The sequence below is a fragment of the Eleutherodactylus coqui genome, chromosome 12 (genome assembly GCF_035609145.1).
Source record: "Eleutherodactylus coqui strain aEleCoq1 chromosome 12, aEleCoq1.hap1, whole genome shotgun sequence".
In the NCBI taxonomy this organism is placed as follows: domain Eukaryota; kingdom Metazoa; phylum Chordata; class Amphibia; order Anura; family Eleutherodactylidae; genus Eleutherodactylus; species Eleutherodactylus coqui.
Window position 1 is genome coordinate 70,567,705 of NC_089848.1, and position 21,636 is coordinate 70,589,340.

Consider the following 21,636-nt stretch of genomic DNA (forward strand, 5'->3'; position numbering starts at 1 on the left):
AGGCTACTTTCACATTTTGCATAAAGTTTGCACCAATATTCTATACCAAAATCTGCAACGAGATCCACACGTAGCTTTCCTGCGGATTTTATGGCCTGTCCACAGCAGCTTAGAGTATGCTGCGGATCAGAAAATTCACAGCATGTCAAGAATAAACTGCAGATTTTTCTTCTGTACTTAGTTGAGGAATTTCAGAGTGGAGTCTGCAACAGGTACATGATGTAGGGAATTTACCTTAGGCCCCATTCAGATGGCAGTACTCTGGTCAGTATTTTGGATCCGTATTTATAAGCCAAGATCACAGAGGCTTCGCCGCCAACACTACCATGATAACCGCGCCGCTAGACAGGTGCCATATCATAGCATCCGCCCAAGGAGAGACAAGAAAATCTGGCAGCGGATTGAATCCTGGATTTCCGGCCGCCATAAGACCACAGCCGAAGCAAACCGGGTGTACTGGCAATGACCCCACAAACTACCGCCTGCCTGCAAAGCGCAACAATCTCGCCGTGCTGATGTATAAATAGGGCATCAATTGCCAAACTGTGTTCTCCATAGGAGGAATATTTATTATTGAGTAAATACTATCAAATACAAATGATGCAGGTTCTCATGTAAAGGCGTTTTCCGTGAAAATACTATTTATGCCCTATTCTCAGGATAGGTCATCAATAGGTAATCGGCTTGGGTCCGTCGCTCAGGATCCCACTCCATCAGCTGCGCGGGTGCATGCTGTCAGCACAGCAAATACAGAGGTTGGAGCGGAAGTCTCCCTGCCGACCTCTCTGTAGTGGCAGGCGCTTGTAACTGCAGGCACGGGCACCATCCACTACACAGAGGTCAACGCGGAGACTTGCAATGATTCTTATCCAAATTCTGTGCATTTGCGGTGCTGACAGCTCAGCTGATCATTTGGGTTCCTGAGCGACAGACCCCGGACGATCAACCATTGATGGCCTAGCCTGAGAATAGGTCATCAGTAGTATTTTCCATGGAAAATCCCTTAAACCCATTTATGATGTAGTCCATTATTAGTGAGGGTAAGGGAGGAAGAAGCAGGTAATTATATGAAAGAGGATACTAATGGATAAACGCGTTGAACAGAAGGCTCTCGTTTAGAGCATGAGGATAACAGTTGTTTATGCAATAGATCCATTCCGCCTCTTTGCGAAAAAGTCATTTGTCCAGATGACCTCTCCTACTATTGGATTTAACTAACTCAATTCTTTGAAGAGGAATTGCGCTAATGTCATTTCCGTGACATTGACGCACGTGCCAGGCCAAGAGAGTCACCTCATCTCTTAAAATATTGCTATATGGGCTAATGCCTATCTACATCATTGCTGCACAGTTTTACCTATGTACTTTTTAGGACAGATGCAGGAAGCCATATATAAAACAAATTGGGAGAGGCAGTTGATAAATTCGTAATTTCGGTACAAAGGGTCAATCACGGCACTGGTAAATGTCTTACTTTTGGTGACATGTTGGCAGGCCTTATAGCCAGAGCATTTATAGGTACCGGGTGATAATCCCAAATTCATAAAGCCTGGCACCCTGACCAATGGGCTCAGATGACGCCGTACTAAGTCGTCTTTAATGCTGTGGACATGCCTAAATGTAATTGCAGACGATGGTGTAAGTTTATCTACAAGGTCTTTATCTGTACAAGGTCCCTAAATATCAGACGTGTCTTTTTAGATTTTTTTTGCAAAAAGTCAATGCAATTGGAGCAATTCCTTTTCAACCGAAGGAATTGTCCTTTCGGAATACCACTCCTTAATTATCTGGAATGAACACTTTCGCAGTGGAATTGGCTGTTACCCGTTGGCTTGCCGGACATAGAGGTGAAAAGAGACCTATCCGCCTTGTTCTTAATAGTCAGATGCAAGAATGTAAGTGCGTCCTCGTGTATCTCGGTGGTGAAGGACAGGGCTAAAGAGTTCAGATGTCCAATGAAATTGTCAAACTTTACCGGTGTATCTGACCAGAAAATCAATATATCTTACCTAAAATGTAATGTGGTTGGTCCATACTTCATTATCCTCAATAAAAAAGGCAATATTCCTCCCACCAGCCTAGGTACAAGTTGGCATATGTGGGGGCACAAGGACTCCCCATGGCTGTACCCCTGAGCTGGTGGTACATCTTCCCGTTAAACAGGAATATGTTGCGTTCTAGGACAAGAGACCAGATCTGTAATAGGAATTTATTGTACTGTTGTAAGTGCATACCTCTTTGTCCCAAAAAATGTCTCGCAGCTCCATGCCCGCCTTCGTGGGGTAGAGAGCTGTAAAGAGCCTCCACGTCAAGACTGGCTAACAAGGTGTTCTGGATCACCGATAATTCATCAATTTGGCAAATTACATCCATCGAATACTTGACAAAGATGGGTAAGGTTTCTACGAATGGATGCAAAATTATCTAGGTACACACCAATACCGTATATACAATGCCAGAAACAGCGACCTTTGAGTCGTATGAGGCCTTTATGTGTTTATAAGCCAAAACAAAGAGCAGATCCAAAATGCACATTTTCTTTGTAGGATCCACTCCTGTTTTTGGCTTACAAATGCTGATGCCAAATACTGGATTGCTCTTCCAGTGCTGAGCTCCATGATGTGGCCGCTCTTCCAGTGCTGAGCTCCATGGTGTGACCGCTCTTCCAGTGTTGAGCTCTATGGTGTGACTGCTCTGCCAGGACTGAGCTCTATGGTGTGACCGCTCTGCCAGTACTGGCAATGCGCCACTTACTAATGTACTATATAGTGAAAGGGATTGGAGTTGGTCAAAATATTTCCGTGCAAATAGTAAGCTATTGCCGTTATTTGCAATTTTGCTGAATTGTGCAAACTCCTATGAATGAGGTCTCATGTCCACGGGCGGATTTAATTTGCAGAAGATCCGCAGTTCAGGCCGCCCGTAGGTGGATTTGTTTTCCGGATTCTGCATGTGGAAAACAAATTGCAGCGTGCAACATTTTAGTGCGGATTTGCGTGCAGACAGCTTCCATTGAAGTCAATGGAAGCTGTCCGCTTCGCGGTCTGTCTGCAATTGACATTGTGGGCAGGACACGGATTCCGCAGGAAAACAGGAGTTTAAAAAGAAAAAAACTACTGTGCGTGGATTGGCATTTCCACAGTACAAAAAAAAAGACCGGCATAAGTACGCAGGGTCGGATTCCGCTGCTGGCTCCCGCATGTGGAATCCGACCCGCCCGTGGACATGAGGCCTAAGAAAACAGCAGTAAATGTACAAAATAGCAATACAGATAAACCTGTGAACATTCCAAAGGGATTCATCCAGCGTTTCAGGTGGCGCGATGTGCCACTTTCTAATATACACTGAAAGGCCTCATGGGTATAATTGAATTGCAGGGTATCGGCATGAACGATCTGCAATTCAATTATCCCATTGACAATCATTGGGCATTCACAGGTAATTTACTACCTGCAGATGCCATTTTTCTCGATTCGCGAATCGCACGCAAGGGGAAAAAGAAACGCAGCATGCTCCATTTTCTGCAGATTCTCAAACCTACGGCTTTGATTGAAGTTAATGGAAGCCATTCGATCTGCGGCACACCCGCAGGTGCCACTGCGGACTTGCCGCAGATCCGCGGAAAAGCAGAGGAAAAGAAGATACAGCCCGGATGGAGAAGACCCGCATCCAGACAGGTAAGAAAATGGGCTGCGGGCATGGGTGGATTCCGCACGGGGAGTCCACGCATGCCATGGACATGAGACCTTAGGAATTGGAGTTGGTACAAATATTTCTGTGCAAATAGTAAACTATTGGCATTATTTACAATTTTCCAGAACATTTCAAACGGCTTTACGAACTTCCACAGCTCGCTGAGGAGACATGTTGGCTCGTTGCTTTAGCATATGAGCTGCATGTAATTTAGGAACAGCAGCTCACTGCGGATACATGTTCGCTCATAGCTTTTGCATATCACCTGCACGAGATTTGCAAACTTGAGCTGGTAGCTGAGGTGAAATTGTGGCTTGTCGCTGTGTCATGTAAGCCACATTAGCTTCATGGCGGCATTGAACCCCTGTGGTGATATGTTTGCACGACACAGACGGTTTGTTCCAACACTGGACAACAGTTGACGATTAGATGAAGGCTGGACTGGTGTTGGCAGCATTAGCACTTGAGATGACATGATATCACGCTCAGGAGATGTGAAGATAGTGGTGAAGGACTATGCTTCAATGTTGTTGGTCAATATGCACTGCAAGCTATGTATATGTTCATTAGTGAGGTGTCATATATTGGACTCTCCACACAGACGTGCAGCTGTCTCACAACCAGATACCAACTGCCAGACTGAGTACCACTGTATCCATAGCAACTGAGGCCATGGGGGTTTGTGGGGGATGTAGTTTGCCCATAATACCTCATTCACTGCACAAGGATGAAGGGCCTGTGATGACGTCACCATCATCTGATCAGGCTCTGCTGGTTTTAGGACCTGCGATTATGTCACCGTAATGTGATATGGGGCGGTGCTCAGAGACCATGTGATTGATCACATGACTGGGACAGCATCACAGTTCTTGTCAGCACACGGCATCTGTCCGCTTCCACAGGCTTTTAATAACATGAAGAACGTGTGATGACGTCGCTGTCATGTGATCAGGGGCAGAGCTTAGAGACCATGTGACTGATCACATGATGGTGACGTCATCACAGGTCCTGTTAGCACACGGCTGCTGTCAGCAGGCTGCATATTAGCCTTTTACTCCCCACTTCTACACAAACCAACCTAAACAACCAATGACGGTGGATCAGGCAAACCAAATAACCAATCGGGTTGCAAATAGTGTGCATTTGGGGATTAATATAGATATAGTCAACGCGGCTCTGTGTTTTATATATGTTTTAGGACCTGTGATGACGTTGCCATCATGTGATCAGTGGTCGTTAGCACTTTGATATGAGATTTGTTACTTCTGATAGTTTGCTTATAAGGACTGACGTGGTTAACCTCTACACTTCATAGATCATTCAAAGTGGATTACTGCACTAGAAATTGCTGGAGTTCATATACTGTTAAGCAAAGACATTTTTTGTGGAGATTTTATTTTATGAGAATTATTTCATTTTTCAAGATTATTGTTTTTTGCAGAAACTGGGTAAAGCGATAGCAAATGCAAATATGGCATCCCTTGAGGAACAAAAGACTGGAATTTTCAAAATCATTCCAAAATTTAGTGTAGATTTATCGATGATGTGTTTTGCATAAAGGAGGGTCCATATGAGACTATTATGACCTTTTTTGAGGGCATAATTTCTGTTTGAAGTGAATTAAAATTCACTATTAGTGCAAATTGGGATAAGGTGAATTTTTTTTAGATATTGTGGTTATTACAAATTACAGCTTTTTTTGTCAACTGATTTATCCAGAAAGAAGACATATCGAAACACTGCCCTACATTATGAAAGTTCACATCCTCTGTCATTAAATTTGTCCATTTCTATACCTTAACATTCCGTTTTCATATGCATCCAGGTTTGTTCGGGACATTTAAATGCTGCTGTCAGGATTGCCTGAGTCTCTAGATCGTTCACACTCGCAGGCTTTAGACGGGTTTTTAGAGCAATGATTGGGTTTTCAATTCCTAATCATTGCTCTAAAGCAGTGGTTCCCATATTTTCTCAGCCATGGAGCCCTTTTTGAAGGAAAAGTTTCTTGTGGAGCTGCAAACTGGGACAGAGGGTGTGGTCAGTGGGGGTTGGGGGCGTGGCTTATCATAACTTGTTTTTACCTCACAAGGCCGTTAAAAAACAAAAACAAAAAAAACTGAGGAACGCTGGAGCACTGGACGGCCTATTGATATATGTTATATTTAAAATTAACATGCTGCGGAATTAAATCCCGCACCACATCTCAGTATCCGTACGGGTTTTGTGCAGATTTTCTCCACAGCGTGTGGATGAAATTTTCAATATCTCATCCACTTTTCTGCTACAGCTACTGTGAATTGTACAGTAAATCCGCCCCGTGTAGTAACGGTCACCCCCTTTATTGGTAACATCAGTAGTAATAGTGAGCCCCTATATTGGTGGCCTCAGTAGTAATAGTAACCCCCTATATTGGCCCCAGTAGTAATAGTGACCCCCTATATTGGCACCAGTAGTAATAGCATCCTCTATATTGCCCCCTGTAGTAACAGCGTCCCCTACAGTGGCCTCTGTAACAATGGTAACCTCCATAGTTGCTCCAATAGTAGTAGCATCCCTTATATTAGCCCCAGTAATAATAGTAACCCCCACAGTGGCCTCAATAGTAAACTTGATCCCCCCACAGTGGCCCCAGTAGTAATAGTGACCTCCCCACAGTGGCCCCAGTGGTAATAGTGACCTCCCCACAGTGGCCCCAGTGGTAATAGTGACCTCCCCACAGTGGCCCCAGTGGTAATAGTGACCTCCCCACAGTGGCCCCAGTGGTAATAGTGACCTCCCCACAGTGGCCCCAGTGGTAATAGTGACACCCACAGTGGCCTCAGTAGTAATAGTGACACGCCACAGTGGCCGGAGTAGTAATAGTGTTCCCCACAGTGGCCCCCAGTAGTAAGTGTTCCCCACAGTGGCCCCCAGTAGTAAGTGTTCCCCACAGTGGTCTCAGTAGTAATAGTGTCCCCCACAGTGGTCTCAGTAATAATAATAACCCCACAGTAGCCCCAGTAGTAATAATAACCCCACAGTAGCCACAGTAATATTAATCCCTTCATTAATATTTACACCACAGTAGCCGCAGTAATAATATTAACCCCCTCAGTAATAATATCAACCCCTCAGTAATATTAATACCCACAGTAATATTAACCCCCACAGTTGGTAGTCCCAGTAATAATAGCCCCTCAACCCATCTACTTCATCCTTGCAGTCAGCGCTGCTCCTCTTCTGCTCTGCGCTGATCCCTGGTGCACACTGACGTCAGTGTATGAGCCAGAACGTTTCTTGCCTTGTCCTCTCCTGCGGAACTAAGGAGGAGAGGACATAGGGGAGGAGGATTCCGGGTGCATACTGACATCATATTATGCACCAGCATCAGCATCACAGCATGATTACCGGCAGGGAGTTGCGGCACCCTGGCAGTAATCACTACAGTGATAAGCAGCCTTCAGCACATGTGCTATATGTTTGCCACCACGGAGAACCTTGGTCAGAGCCCCTGACTGTCGCTCGTGGAGCCCCAAGGGCTCAGTGGAGCACAGTTTGGGAACCGCTGCTCTAAAGACATGTCTAAAGAGTCAGGCATTGATTTGAAGGAATGTTGCCATCCAATAGGTGGCGCTACAGAAGTATTGTTCCATTTCCCTTATTTGCATATTTCCCAGAGGAGCATGGATGGCCTTATAAGTCTCCTCACTCCCGTTCTTGGTGCTCTCCCTAAGGAATGATGTTACCCCCTCCAGTCACTACCTTGTGCTGCTCTCAGTGAAAGATGCAAAAAGAGGGTTACAGATTCCCCTTAACCTCTCATCTGCTCCATCACCGGGACACCGTTTAACAATCTCTTGCTTGGCCAGCGCCAATCACTTGTATTGGCATGTATCACATGCCTGCGCTATGCAGAAGAAAGGATCAGCAGTCCAGAGTGGCCTGGGGAGCGAAACAGGTGGGTATCTAGTTTGCTTTATTTAACTAACAGAAGAAGAGGTAAAATCTATTACCATGTCTCCACCAAAATAAGACTTTGTCTTATATTATTTTTTGCCCCAAAAGAGGCACGAGGTCTTATTTTACTTATCTAGCAGGCTCGGTCCATGTCCATCACGACGCTGTCCAGATGTTCGCTCTGTTAATTCAGTCCTAATGCCTATTAGTACCAATTAGTAGCGTGTGAGTCCCTGGGAGCTGAATTTGTTCAGATGACCACCCGTTGTTCATCAGCGGTCGCCAGGCAGAGCACAGCGCGCGGTACGTCTTATCAGCTCTTCTGCTGAATGACGGATTTCAAGCCGAACTGAGTTCAGTTCTTTGGAAAACTGAAAGATATGCACATTTACACGCAACAATTATCGTTCAGAAGATGGCTCTTGAGCAAATTTTGAGCGATAATCGTTGTTTCTAAATGGGCCCTAAGTCTTGACACTGAGAATATGTTTGATCAGCGCTGCTGGTTATTTATGTCCTGGCTTTTCAGACCCATTTCTTAAGGTTTTAAACAGCCTTTACTCCTCCTTTGTGGCTTCTGAGAAACTAGCTCACTCTACGTCCCCCCCCCTCCTTTCCCATTCATAATGAAACCGCAACAGGGATGCCCCCTTGTATATGCCCCGAGTATTGAACCTTCCGTGGCTTTGGATAGAGCCTATCCATACGTCACCTCTATTCTATTTTTACAAATGTGGCGATATCAAATATGTTTTACTTTTTTTTTAATGAGAAAAATGGGAACATAGTATGGTAGGCTGAATAAAGACATATGTCCATCTAGTTTGGCCTATTACCACCCAACGGTGATCCAGAGGGGTGCAAAAAACGTCAATGAGAATAAATCTGTGGATCATGAAATCCAAAAAGATAGTAGATCCAGCAGCACAAAGTAAAACCCACAAATATGGGGAGCCTTACGGGTGCACGGTCACCAATTGATCCAGACTTCCTAGATCACAGTCTATGCAAATAGAAAAGTATGGAGCAGCTTGACAAAGGCCGGGATCCGGATGAAACGTTGTTTTAATGTTGTTGGAGATGGAAGAAAAAAAGGATGTGATGATGCTGAAGACATTTTACTGAAATCTTCCGTGTGCTGCTCCATACTTTTCTAAGTCTGTAGATCACTGACCCATCTGAAGTAATCAGTGACTATAACATGTAATATTGTTACACTCAAGAAAGGCATCCAGACCCTTCTTAAACTCTTATCTCACTGCTCTTACAGTAAAGAACCCCCTTATATGTCGGTGTAGAAATCGTCTTTCCTCTAGACATAGAGGATGCTTCCTTGTTACGGTCACAGTCCTGGGTATAAATTGGTGATTGAAGAGATCCCTTGATTGTCCCCAGACATATTTATACATTGTTATTAGGTCGCTTCTTGGCTGTCTTTTTTTCTAAACTACATAAGCCGAATTGTGATAACTTCTCTGGGTCTTGTGGTCCACCCATTCTATTTATTACTTTGGTACCAGTTCAAGTTTTAATAAGTGCTTTTTGAGTACCGGTGCCCAAACCGGTCCACAATATTCCATGTGTGGTCTGACTGGTGATTTATAATCAGGAAGAACAATGTTCTCGTCATGTGGCTCTGACACTGGTTGCTCCAGTTAAGCTTACGGTTAACTAAAATCCCCAAGTCCTTTTCCATGTCAGTGGTTTCCATAGGCCTCATGTCCACAGGGAAAATCACGCCAGCCGCGGATTCTTCATGTAGAATCCGTAGCGGGTGCCTCCTGCCCCGCGGACATGAGGCCTAAAAATCAGAATAAACTCACCTGCTTCGGACGATGCGGATCTTCCTTCCTTCGCGGCCGGATCTTCTTTCTTCAGGCCGGCATATGTGCTCGGCCCAGGTCCAACAAGTCCACTTGTCATCCATGGTGAACGAGGCAAAACCATGTATGAAGCAGAAGCCAACTGCCCCATATTAGGTGAGACAAATTCCTTCCAAGTCTGGCAAATCGGTATAAATTCCTGGCTCTACATCCCATCTACAAGAAACCGGTACCCATGACATGTAATGAAAGGAATCCAGGCCCCTCTTTGAACTCCCTAATGGCCGAGAGGATCTTCCCCTGCAATGAATAATGATACTAAGGCCAGATTGACACAAATGTATAGAACCCATTGATTTCATTCACATAAGTGTATTTTGCACATGCATTTTGTTTGCGCAAAAATATGCCGCACGCTTTATTTACCAGTGCATTTCCACAGGGACAGAACACACATTGAACTAATTACATTAATTGCCCATTTCAATTAATGGTAGCATAGATGCATGTTTTTTGGCGCACACAAAAAGTACAGTAAAGCATGCACATCTGTGCGCAAATACACAACACCTGTTGCGCAAATGTGCTTACGCCAGTGTAAAGCCGGCCTTAGCATCTCATGCTGCACTGTAAAATGACAGCACCTCACCGCACTGGGTACTGTTGTACGTTGGCGACACCGGAAGCTAGGGGTGTGACAGCACTTAGCAGGAGGGAACGCCCGTGTCACGCTCCTAGCTTCTGATTGGGTAGTACTGCGGCAGGGAGGACACTGCTCCTGTGCAGTCTGCGAACACTGCTGAAGCTGAGACCGCTGTCATTGTGCTCCCCACTGCTCTCTCTGGCGGACTGGCAACTACACTCCCGTCCCCCCGGTCGGCTGCTGCGGCGGGGATCGCTCTAAATGTTCTCCAGGCTCCTTTCCACGATGCACTGCCAATGTGGACTCCCGTTCCCCCAGTGCACGCTGCAGCCGGGAGCGCTGTCACTGGGGTCCCTGCTGCTCTCCCCTCCGTACTCTAATCTTCGGTATTGGTCCCCCTGCAGCGGGGACAGCTGTGAGTATGCTCCGCTCTCCTCTCCCTGCCGCACCACAGCTGTCACCCGACACGATGGTACGCTGCCGGGGACGGATCGCCTTGTATGGAGGGTTAGTTTCAGTGTTAGGCTTACATTATTAGCTGTTTAAACCTAATAATGTAAGCCTAACACTTAAACTGACCCTAACCCTCCATCCAAGGCAAACCTCAGTCCCAGGCAGCCAATCACTAACTTCTAGGCGTACATTGGGCAGGTACAGCCCAGCACTAGGTCTCCAACCATACTTGTGGTGGAGACAAGATACACTAGTACCACCGCACTGTCTAGTGCTGGTAAGTACCCCAGACAGCACCATGAGAACTAGTATCTCACAATGCACTGTATGAGGATAGGTTGAGGTTTTTATACACATAATGACCTTTTAAGACATGGAAATGTTTATTTGCTATTTTTCAAAAATTAAATTATGTGTAAATACTTCTACTTTATACATTCTATTGCAGATAAAACAGGTATGTCACATGGATAATACAGAGGTACAGGACACAGGGATCTGTGATTGTCAAAATAATTAATACATTCTACAGAAACCTTCCACCTTGTGGTCCCAAAGCTAAATGGCACAGTGCCCTTCCGAGAGGGGAAGGCTGGTGAATCTTAGTCGTTGCCCAGTGTAAGTGGTATCTAGCTGCCTTCCTGTGAGAGTGGTGCTGGATAGAAACGTCTCCAATAGTGGATGTAACACCTGTGTAATAATACTGAGTATCATCATACTGACACTACTGCTCTTATATTCTCCTGTCCCTCATACATATGACGATTCCTAATCAGAGCACTGTATTCTCACTGCTGGAACATATAGAACCGTCCAACTGAGGTCCGAAACTCTTAGAAAATAATATCCAGGGAGGATGGCAGCGTCACCCTCAAGTCTTAACGTAACAGTAAATGTACCTAGGAGGTGTCTGATGGACACATTCAATGTCTCTACCTACACAAACATCCAGGACAGCTCCACCTCTGCAGAGTGGAATCTACTGTTATGCCCCTCCCCTGAGGAGACGGAGAACAATCCTTCCTCCTGAAATTGCTTCTACATTTGATTGCAAGGACATAGAAATTCCATGGGTAAGTCTGCCATGACGAGGCTGTTGGGCTGTTTTATGTCCATGTTATCCAAGGCACAGGAAACACTTATACTGGCATTGGCATCTCATTATATTCATCAACGCCCTCCTGCTCATCCAATATTGGCTGCACATCATCAGCATCCAACTGTGGAGAGAAGAGCAACCATCAAGGAAGAAACTATACAAACATGCCGACTAAACTCTTTCCTGTTGCCTGAGACTTGGAAGTTTGTATTGTAGTGTATATTTATTCTCTACAGAAATATTATACCTCATCTGTTATTTCACTAGTATAAGGCCGCCTGCAGACGGGCAGGTCAGATCCGGCAGCGAGGATTCTCGCCGTGGGACCCGACCCGAGCGCCTGCAGGGACCAGCGTGTACTCACCCGTGCCCGCGGCTCCGGCTGTTTGATGTGCCGGCTTGCCGGGCAGCCAGCGCATGCGCAGACCGGAGCCGGTGGCCGGGCAGTAACGTTTCTCACAGAAATAGAGCATGCCGCGATTTGTTTGCCGCGCGAGAGTTCACGCGGCCAAATCACGGCCGTCTGCATAGGATTGCGTTTGTTAACGCAATCCTATGCAGGCTTCCAGCGGCGGAAATTCCGTGGGAAATCCCGCCGCAGAATTTCCGCTCATGTGCAGGCGGCCTTATACTGTATCTAATGATATATTCCATACTGTGTTATTATATCTTACCTGTTACCTGGCACCCTTGATCCTGTATATAGTTGCACGTCTCCCTGTATAATACTGTAAACTGGGATATTACTGCTCACCTTTTATGCCACCTGTATACCTCTGAGTCTATATTATATGGTATATACTGATATATGCTGGGATATTACTCCTCACCTGTTATATACAATAGAATACAAGATTACAGGTGACATAATTCCACCTGTCATCCTGTATACCTCTGAGTCTATATTATATGGTACATACTGATATATTATATGCTGGGATATTATTCCTCACCTGTTTTCTCACCCACTACTCTGTATTATACTGTATACTGGGATACCACAACTCACCTGTATTATACTGTATATGGTGATATATTCTATACAGATATTAAAACTCAACGAGGACCTCACTTGTCACCTGTCACACTGTATACCTCAGGGTCTATATTATATGGTATATAGTGGTTTATTATATGCTGGGATATTACTCCTCACCTGTTTTTTCACCCACCACTCTATATTATAGTGTATGCAGGGATATTACTCTTCACTGGTTATCTCACCTGTTATCCTGTACTATACTATATACTGGGATACTACAACCCACCTGTATTATACTGTACATAGTGATATAATCTATACAGGTAATAAACCTCACCAATTACCTCACTTGTCACCGGTGACCCTGTATTATAGGATATATAGTGATATAATCTATACTTGGATATTACACCTCACTTGTTATCTCACGTGTCATACTATATTATACTGTATATAGAGGCATTTTATACACAGATATTACACCACAGCTGTTACCCTGTATTATGCTATATTACATTAGTTTATTATATACTGGGATATTATTACATATTAGGTTTCTAAGGTTGCACAGTCAGTGGAAGATTAAGTCACTTACGCATTTCATCTCACGATCCGTAAAGATTCTCCTTAGTAAGAAGATCCGCAGAGGAACAGTCAAAATGAGAACGAAGGGGAAGGCGAGGGAAGCTGCAGTGGACATAACAGCCCATAGGACAGCCAGGCAAACCAGCTGCAGCGCTGTGAAGAGATGCATCCTAAGAGAGCGTACCTGGGAAGGAGAGACTTGAGTTACCTTCTACACATTAGCACACGGTCACCTTGTATCTCTGCAAATGACACAGACAGCAGACAACCCCATATCCAGCCTACAACGTGATGACTGCCGCCATCTTCAGATATAAAGCCAAGTTGTGCACCATGAGAGATGGACGATTCCTTTGCTCTACTCTTCTACAGAAGTTTATTTATGATGCGGTGATTCTCGTAAAGTGGAACCATTATGGCAACTGCATATACAAAAGGTATAAGACACACAGATCTTCACCAGTCAGACAGCCCTATACACTGGATACAAACTGGTTGTATTGAAGTAATTATTCACATGTGATCAATGGCTTCTGACAACCTGAATGCTTTCCACTACTAGGCCTTATGCTCAGCGGTGACCCTGACAAGCAGTGATTGACTAATACTATGATCAGGATGCATCAAGTCACCACAGTACTGGGAGGACTTACCTTCTTGGCATAAATCACATCCGGGTGATGCTTTGGGGGTTTCAGTAAAAGTTGGATGCGCTCATAGAACTGGATCCCATTCAGTGAGGTGACCCCCATGTATAAGAATATCCCAAACAGCACAGCCAATGGGATCTGGCGTAGAAGATCACCAATCACGATGGAAAGACCTGTCAAATAATAGACTGAAGTCAACATTGAACATCTTCTACATAAAGCATGTAGCATGCCTAGACAGCAGCCCGTGAAGAGGATTTTGCTATACTCCAGTTGGCTGTGGTGCAGAGTTGCCAAGCCCTCATTGACATTAGTCAGTGAGTGATTCACGGGCAGAATCAAGGCTACTGTAACCTCTGTTGATACTATTGAAGTATTCGCTTAATTCAGAGATTACTCGAGGGGTATTGTAGCCTTATCAATCAGATATGCTTAATTATTATTTGATGCATCAGAGAAGAAAAACAATGAGAAACACTCAAGTGATGTTTTCAAGCTATTCTACTTTATTGTTCCAATGCAAGAGGTTATATAGTGTGGCAACCCTCACAAAGTAAACAATTCAAAATATTCAGCATGTCTGATACTTCTCTCTTATGGCCCTTTTACATGGGATGACAGTCAGGTAAACAACTGCACGAGCGCTGACGTCACCACTAAGATCGGTAGTGCTTGTGCAGATCGTTTACACTGACTTCACTGCTGGATTGCAGGCTTCTTGCTCAGAGCTTTACCTTCCATGTGAAGCGGCAAGCGTTTATATGCAATGAGGAGCTAGCGATGGTTTTTATGCTCACTGAAGATCAGCGATAAAAACTTGTGAACGAATAGTGAGCGATTTTTTTGCATTTACACTGCACGATTATTGCTCAAATTTGTTCATTTGAACAAATTTTGAGCAATACTTGTCCTGTGTAAATGGCACATTAGTAAACTGTTACAAAGGTTAATTACGACAAAGCTGCATGCTCAGAGTCTGAGCCCCTGTTAGTAAAACAATGCATGTCTTTTGTACACATACTTCTTGCTATGCACACAACACTACTGCATAAAATATAATTCAATACTTTCCCAATACTTTAGCGAACACGTCTGCAGCAAGTTTAATGGGGCATTAAAATATGAAATATTTTCAAGGCTCTTGGATTTGTCCTAAAATAATATGCATAAATGATTGCTTGACCGAACATTGTATTGATAGCACCTTTGTGGTCTGTATCTGGTACCAGGTCATTTACAGAGTAGAAGCTTCAAACGATTTCCAGAACAATTCATGGTTTGCTGCATTGTGATGTGAGGTCACTGAGCTGATATAGATCGGCAGAATCACCTGGTACCAGATATACATCCAGTCACAAGTCATTCTGCTGACATATTTGGCATCAGGTATTGATGGCACCTTTTTTCGACTTTATTCATCCTTTGTCAATACTGCATAACTGAGAGAAAATTACAAAGACATTTAGAATTTACAATTCATTGGTTGCTGCATCATGGTCCGAGGTTCCCGTGTAGATATATATATATGTATATCTAGTACCATATCATTCTGCCAATCTATAACTGGTACCAGTTCACTCTACTGGTCTATATCTGGGCACAGGCCATTCTACCAATTCTATGTAGGACATGAGGTAGTTCTTTTGATCTGCATATTTGTCACTGGTCATTTTGCTTTACTATTTCTGCTACAAGGCTATTCTGCTGATATATATCCGATAGTCATTCTGGCCTATGTCTGTATGTATAGACTATGAATAAATACTGAACATTGCAGGAATGTACAAAAGTTTTATTCAGGTGTGGAAAAATGCAGCAAAGTAAGAATGCTTTCCAAAATAGTAGTGGTAATAGTTTATTTTTGTCAATTAACAAAATGCAAAGTGGATGAACAGAAGAGAAAGCTTCAAAAACAGCATCAATTCTTTCAGGTACACTTGCACATAGCTTTTGAGGGAACTCAGAGTGGTTGTTCCAAACGTCTTGGAGAACTAAGCACAGATTTTCTGTGGATGTCGGCTCGCTCAAATCCTTCTGTCTCTTCATGTAATCCCAGACAGACTGGATGAAGTTGAGATCTGGGCTAGGCGGGGCCCTATCACCACTTCCAGGAATCCTTGTTCTTCTTCACACTGAAGATAGTTCCTAATGACAATGGCTGAATGTTTGGGGTCATTGTCCTGCTGCAGAATAAATTTGGAGCCAAATCAGAAGCCTCCCTGATGGTATTGCATGATGGATAAGTATCTGCCTGTATATCTCACCATTGAGGAAATGCTTACCAAATTCCCCAACTCCATTTGCTGAAATGCAGCCCAAATTTGCATGGACGCTCCACCACGCTTCACTGTTGCCTGTAGACACTCTTTATTGTACCGTCCTCCAGCCCTTCGGTGAACTACCTTCTGTTACAACCAAATATTTCAAATTTTGACTCATCAGTCCAGAGCACCTGCTGACATTTTTCTGTATCCTATTTTTTCATGCATAGTTGAGTCAATTGGCCTTGTTTCTACATCAAAGGTTCTTCCATGAAGACTACTTCTGTCCAGACTTCTCCGATTAGTTAATGGGTGTACTTGGGTTCCACTGGCTCCTGCCAGTTCTGAGATGAAGGCACTGCTAGACATCTTCCGATTGCAAAAGGAAGCAATCATGATGTGTCTTTCATCTGCTACAATAAGTTTCCTTGGCTGATCACTGCATCTATGGTCCTCAACGTTGTCCGTTTCTTTGTGCTTCTTCAAAAGAACTTGAACTGCACATCTTGAAACCTCAGTCTGTTTTGAAAATTTTGCCTGGGAGCTACCTTGCTGATGCAGTATAACTGCCTTGTGTCTTGTTACTGTGCCCAGTCTTGCCATGGTGTATAATCTGTGACATGATACTGTCTTCCACAACCTCACCTTTGTAACAGAGTTTGGCTGTTCCTCACCCAGTTTTAAGCCTCCTACACAGCTGTTTCTGTTTCAACCTACATATGAAAATGCTGATCATTATCACTTGTTTGGTATAAGTGGTTAATCATACACCTGACTATAATCTTATAAAATCCTTGACTTTGTGCAAGAGTACCTCGATGCTGTTTTGGAGGCAAAGGGGCGGTCACCCCAAATATTGATTTCAGATTTCTCTTTTTTACATTCACTTTGCATTTTGTTAACTGACAAAAATTATTAACACTTCTATTTTTGAAAGCATTCTTACTTTGCAGCATGTTTCCACACACCTGCCTAAAACTTTTGCACAATATTGTACATCTAGAATACACATGAAGAAAAGAAATGTCCATGCAGATATGCACAGATATGGAGAACAAAGGAAAACAGAAAATAAGACAGTGTGTATAGGGGCAATAACTTCTTACCTACTAGGATAGCCACCAGCAATCCTGTGACTCTCTGCTCTTTTACTTCTTGGATTTTTGGTTTATCTCCAGGAGCAACAGCCTTACTCATAACAGTTAATGCATTGGCATGCGTAACTGAACGAACGGTCGTAGCCGCCATCCATGGCAACCCAAAAAGTGCACATATTCCGCCCATTACCACAATAAGAAGCAAGTCAAGATGAAAGCCTGAGCCCTTCACCAGCTTCCGCTCCTTCTTACTTATAATGAGCCTGCAGAGAAATGAATAGTTACCTAGGTATTCATCAAGTAAAATGTCATATAGCCCTTCTACTGCTAGAAAGACCATGAAGAGATGTATCCAATAAAGGACACATGGAAGAGCAGAATGTCAAAACTCACGTAGTGATCTGAGTCTCCATGAAAATCAGGATATAGACCAGCATAGCAGGAAGAACACTGGCAAACATCATCCAGATGGGGAAGGGCTCCTCAGATCCTAGAGGGTTCATCACCCAACCTCTCTTCTCTGGTGAGGTCACTTTGAATCCATTGGGAACACTAAGTTTCTGTAAACCCAAGCAGACACGGGAATGGTCATTCCTGGTGTCTCCTATGGTTGTTGGGATGTGATAATTGCATGACTGGACTCGAATGACCTTATATGGTTAGATTTCCAGATCAGGATAGATTTCATTAATAAGGGTCACTTACCTGAGTGTAAGTGTCAGTGATACTAAAGTCAACCAAGACCATGATAAGAATAGCGATTGGAACACCAAAATCTCCTATGATCCGACGTACCTAAATCCACATGGTAATTAATATAGTTAAAAAGGTTATAGAAGTTATGGAAAAAATATAGATACACAGTATATTTATACAGCAACAACAGTGTAAACTGGTACTGGACATGGATCACAGAATTACTGGACCAGACCAATCTCCATACATTAAACTGTAATAACTAATGCAGACCAGAGCAGAGTGTAAGAGCCCATTTACACGCAAAGATAACCGTTCAAAAGATTTGTTTTACATAAACTGCTAATGGACACTAATGTCCATTAGCAGCTTATCACGTTCAGTTGCATGTAAATGAGCCTCCTGGAGCTGTATGCGGAGAACAGCAGCCCCTTTGTTCTGCCGCGGGCTTTCTGCTGAATACAATGTAATCAGCAGCTCCTGTGGAGAATACAGCACTAAGAACAGCAAACATAGCATGCGGTCTGTGTTATCTTCTCTCCGGCTGAACGATGGATTTTATGCTCACCTAAAAATCATCGTTCAGCCGGAGAGTGAAAGATGGGAGAATTTACACATAACGATTATCGCTCAAGCGCTGGCTTTTGAGCGATAATCATTGTGTTTACATGGGCCTTAAGCAGTGGCTCTTAAAGAAAGTGTTGTATGATGACGAACAGAAGTGCCTACTCACTCTTCCAGGAAAGAAGTTGCTGTTCTTCAGTTTCCTCAGGAAGAAGGCAATGAAGAAAGTGCCCGCCATCAGTACCAGTGACAGAAGAGCAGTGTTTGGTTGTCCTGTGATATTTTTTGGCACTACGGTCTCAGTTTCATTGTACTGCACATCATCAGTAACATTGAGGAGCTCTAAGTCTGTCAGGTTCTTGCAGTTAGTGAGAGGATGCTCTTTAAAGACCTAAGAACCAAAGTGGTGGAAAGACTGCAGTCAAAACAGCTGCAAAGTCTAGGATTGTAGATAACGTGGAGGACAACAATGAGGTGGACATGGAATATCAGCTAACATGGAACATGTGAAGGGAAATTTTGTATCTCACCTTGAATAACTTGAAGAAAGTCTCATAGATGAAGATAAGGGAGATCAGGATGGAGAAGATTTCCTGTGTGAAGCGTGAGACAAAGCGAACCAAGAAGCTTCCTTCACAGGCTACAGTAGCCAGGACGATCACAATGAGCCAAGCGCCAATCCACACGCGGCCAACCAAGTAGTCTAGGCCATTAGTTGAGCAAAACTGTATATGAAAAAGTTAACTTTCTAAAAGTCCATCTTAAAATGTAAAAGATATTCTCCTAGTCTAGTGTATTCTCACCACCAAAACTCTGCTATAATCCATCACATGTTGCTAGACTAACTATTGTATGTTCTTATGCTTGCCTAACCTATATCCTCATTACATCTGTTAGCAACTAGTCATGAAGCCAGAAAGCGTGATTTCTTCATTCCTGGGACATTTACATAACACTTTTGAAGGAGATTATAAAAAGTATTCACTGTTATCCCTCATGTTTTGTTGTGTAGATGTAGAAACAAACAAAAAATGTAGTACCGTGTTAAGGCCCTTTTACACGCAACGATTATCGCTCAAAATGCGTCCACCATAAAGACACACTTTTCTAAGCAACTACACTACATTTCAGGGACCTGGAGGGCAGTTTCTTTGCACCTAATCCTTTAGATAGAGAGGAATACTAGGCAGGTGTTAGGCTGGGGTAACTCGGGACGGAATTCCAGCGGAATGGAGGCACCAAAAAAACGTGAGATTTCCACTGGATAAGCGCAGCTTCAAAACCGTTCCAGTATTGGAGTGGTTTTGCCGTCGGCATTACGCTGCAGCTTTCTCTCCCCATAGAGAGGAGAGCGGACGCGGCGGAAACGAGAAAAGAATTGACATGCTGTGGAATTGAATTCCACGCCGCATGTTAGTTTTCATGTTTTGCTGGCTAATCCTGGGATTAGGGGCCGCGGGCGGAATTGTCGTGCTGACTTTCCACACGGAAATTCAGCAGCAATTCTGCCCCTTGTGAACCCAGCCTTAAGGTCCGTTTACACACAAAGATAATCTTTCAAATGGCTGAAAAATTTAGAGATCTCGCTGCGTAAAGTGTCAATGGCTTTAATGGCCACTAACACTTTAATCATCTTCATTTGCATATAAAATGACCTTTAATCACCTTCTTTTTCCTCCACAAGTTGTTTGCTGAGTTAAGGCCCATTTAAAGCAGTCTTTTGAGCTATAATAATTGCATCTAAATGTGCGGCCATTGTGCACTATTCGTTCATCGCTTACTTCTAGCCAGAAAGAAATGAGCGATGAGCCTTATCAGCGCCACACGCTGATATCTCAGTGGGCGATGCTGATAGCATTCTTTCAGCTGGTATCCCGCTGGCAGTTCTCCGAGGGACACCAACTGAAAGCTCCGAGAACAATGCAGCTGTTTGCATATACCAAACAGCTGCATTGTTCTCAGAGCTATTGCAGTGGTATCCCACTCCGCCTGCATAACTCTTAAGGAGCCGATTAGCTACTTAGAGTTATGCAAAGAGGATTGCTCAAAACCGTCACTCAAACTGTCGTTTGAGCGAATTTTAAGCGATCATCGCGCCGTTTAAATGGGCCTTTAAGCCTGTGTTTAACCCATTAAGGATCAAGCTCTGTAAATTTACAGCGCTTGGTCCTGGGCTTTAATCCCTTTCGATAGCAAAAATACAGCGGGGATTAAAGCCCCTGCTTCTGCAATCAATCAGAAGCAGGTCGGACTGTCAGCTGTTAGGCACAGCTGATAACCCAAAGGAAAAGGGAGCACTATGTACTAAGAAGTGAAAGTATAACTTCCAATACGCGAGTCGGCGGTCACGTGACCGCCGGGATGCCCTGGCACAGCAGAGCTGCAGGGTTTTAGAAGATCCTGATCAGCTCTGCCAGTGACTACTGTCACTACAGGGGGATGTTTTCCCCTGTAACTGGGGCTCCTATGGATGCTCCAGCTACAGTGGAAAAGTGTGTATTTAAAAAAAAGAAAGAAAGAAAAAAAAAAACAACATGTGAATGACCCCCAGAGGTCTTATATTACGTCATGGTGGACATGGTAAAAAATAATTACATAATTAAGTAAAACAAAATTATAGAATAAAAGAAAAATATATACATAAAAAAGAAAATAACGCAAAGCCGACGCCAACCAAAACCGTCGCCGTATGCGCCCTGTAATCTGAAAGCATACATATTATATATCAAAACATCCAAAACAAAATGAGAAACCCATTTCCATACTTTATTTAGCCTAGATTTACTAATTTAAAAAAAAGAAGAAAAATCTATAAATGTTGAAATTTTTTTTTAGGTTTTTACCCACAAAAAAACTTTAAAAAAAAAACCACAAGTAGTGCACTGTGTATCCTGCAGTCCTTTGAAATATGAGCGAAATGCATTCAAATGGAATGTATTTGCTTTGTCTTTCAGCTGCTGAGCAATGGATTTCATGCGGAGCTAAAATCCATAGTTCAAATGAAAAGTGCAAAATGCCCTCGTTTACATGCAACAATTATCACTCCTTTTTGTCCGTTTGGATGAATTTTGAGAAATATTGTTGCATGTAAAAGGGCCTTTAGTCATTGCTGCTAATTAGATATTGCAGCTAAGCCTCCAGGGTCTGTAAAACT

The 21,636-nt window shown here is 43.5% G+C and overlaps 1 protein-coding gene across 2 annotated transcripts in view; it reads right to left on the minus strand.

Annotated features, from left to right (window-relative positions):
- Positions 1-10,925: 10,925 nt before the first annotated feature.
- SLC4A2 (solute carrier family 4 member 2) overlaps positions 10,926-21,636 on the minus strand; it is a 74,778-nt gene continuing 64,067 nt past the window's right edge. For both annotated transcript variants that reach the window (XM_066585090.1, XM_066585091.1), the window contains exons 16-23: positions 19,013-19,207; positions 18,652-18,873; positions 17,928-18,017; positions 17,616-17,782; positions 17,232-17,485; positions 13,868-14,037; positions 13,225-13,398; positions 10,926-11,768 (exon numbers count right to left, since the gene is read on the minus strand). In XM_066585090.1, coding sequence (XP_066441187.1) covers positions 11,688-11,768; positions 13,225-13,398; positions 13,868-14,037; positions 17,232-17,485; positions 17,616-17,782; positions 17,928-18,017; positions 18,652-18,873; positions 19,013-19,207 — 1,353 coding nt within the window. In that variant the 3' untranslated portion in view covers positions 10,926-11,687. The remainder of the gene's footprint in view (positions 11,769-13,224; positions 13,399-13,867; positions 14,038-17,231; positions 17,486-17,615; positions 17,783-17,927; positions 18,018-18,651; positions 18,874-19,012; positions 19,208-21,636) is intronic.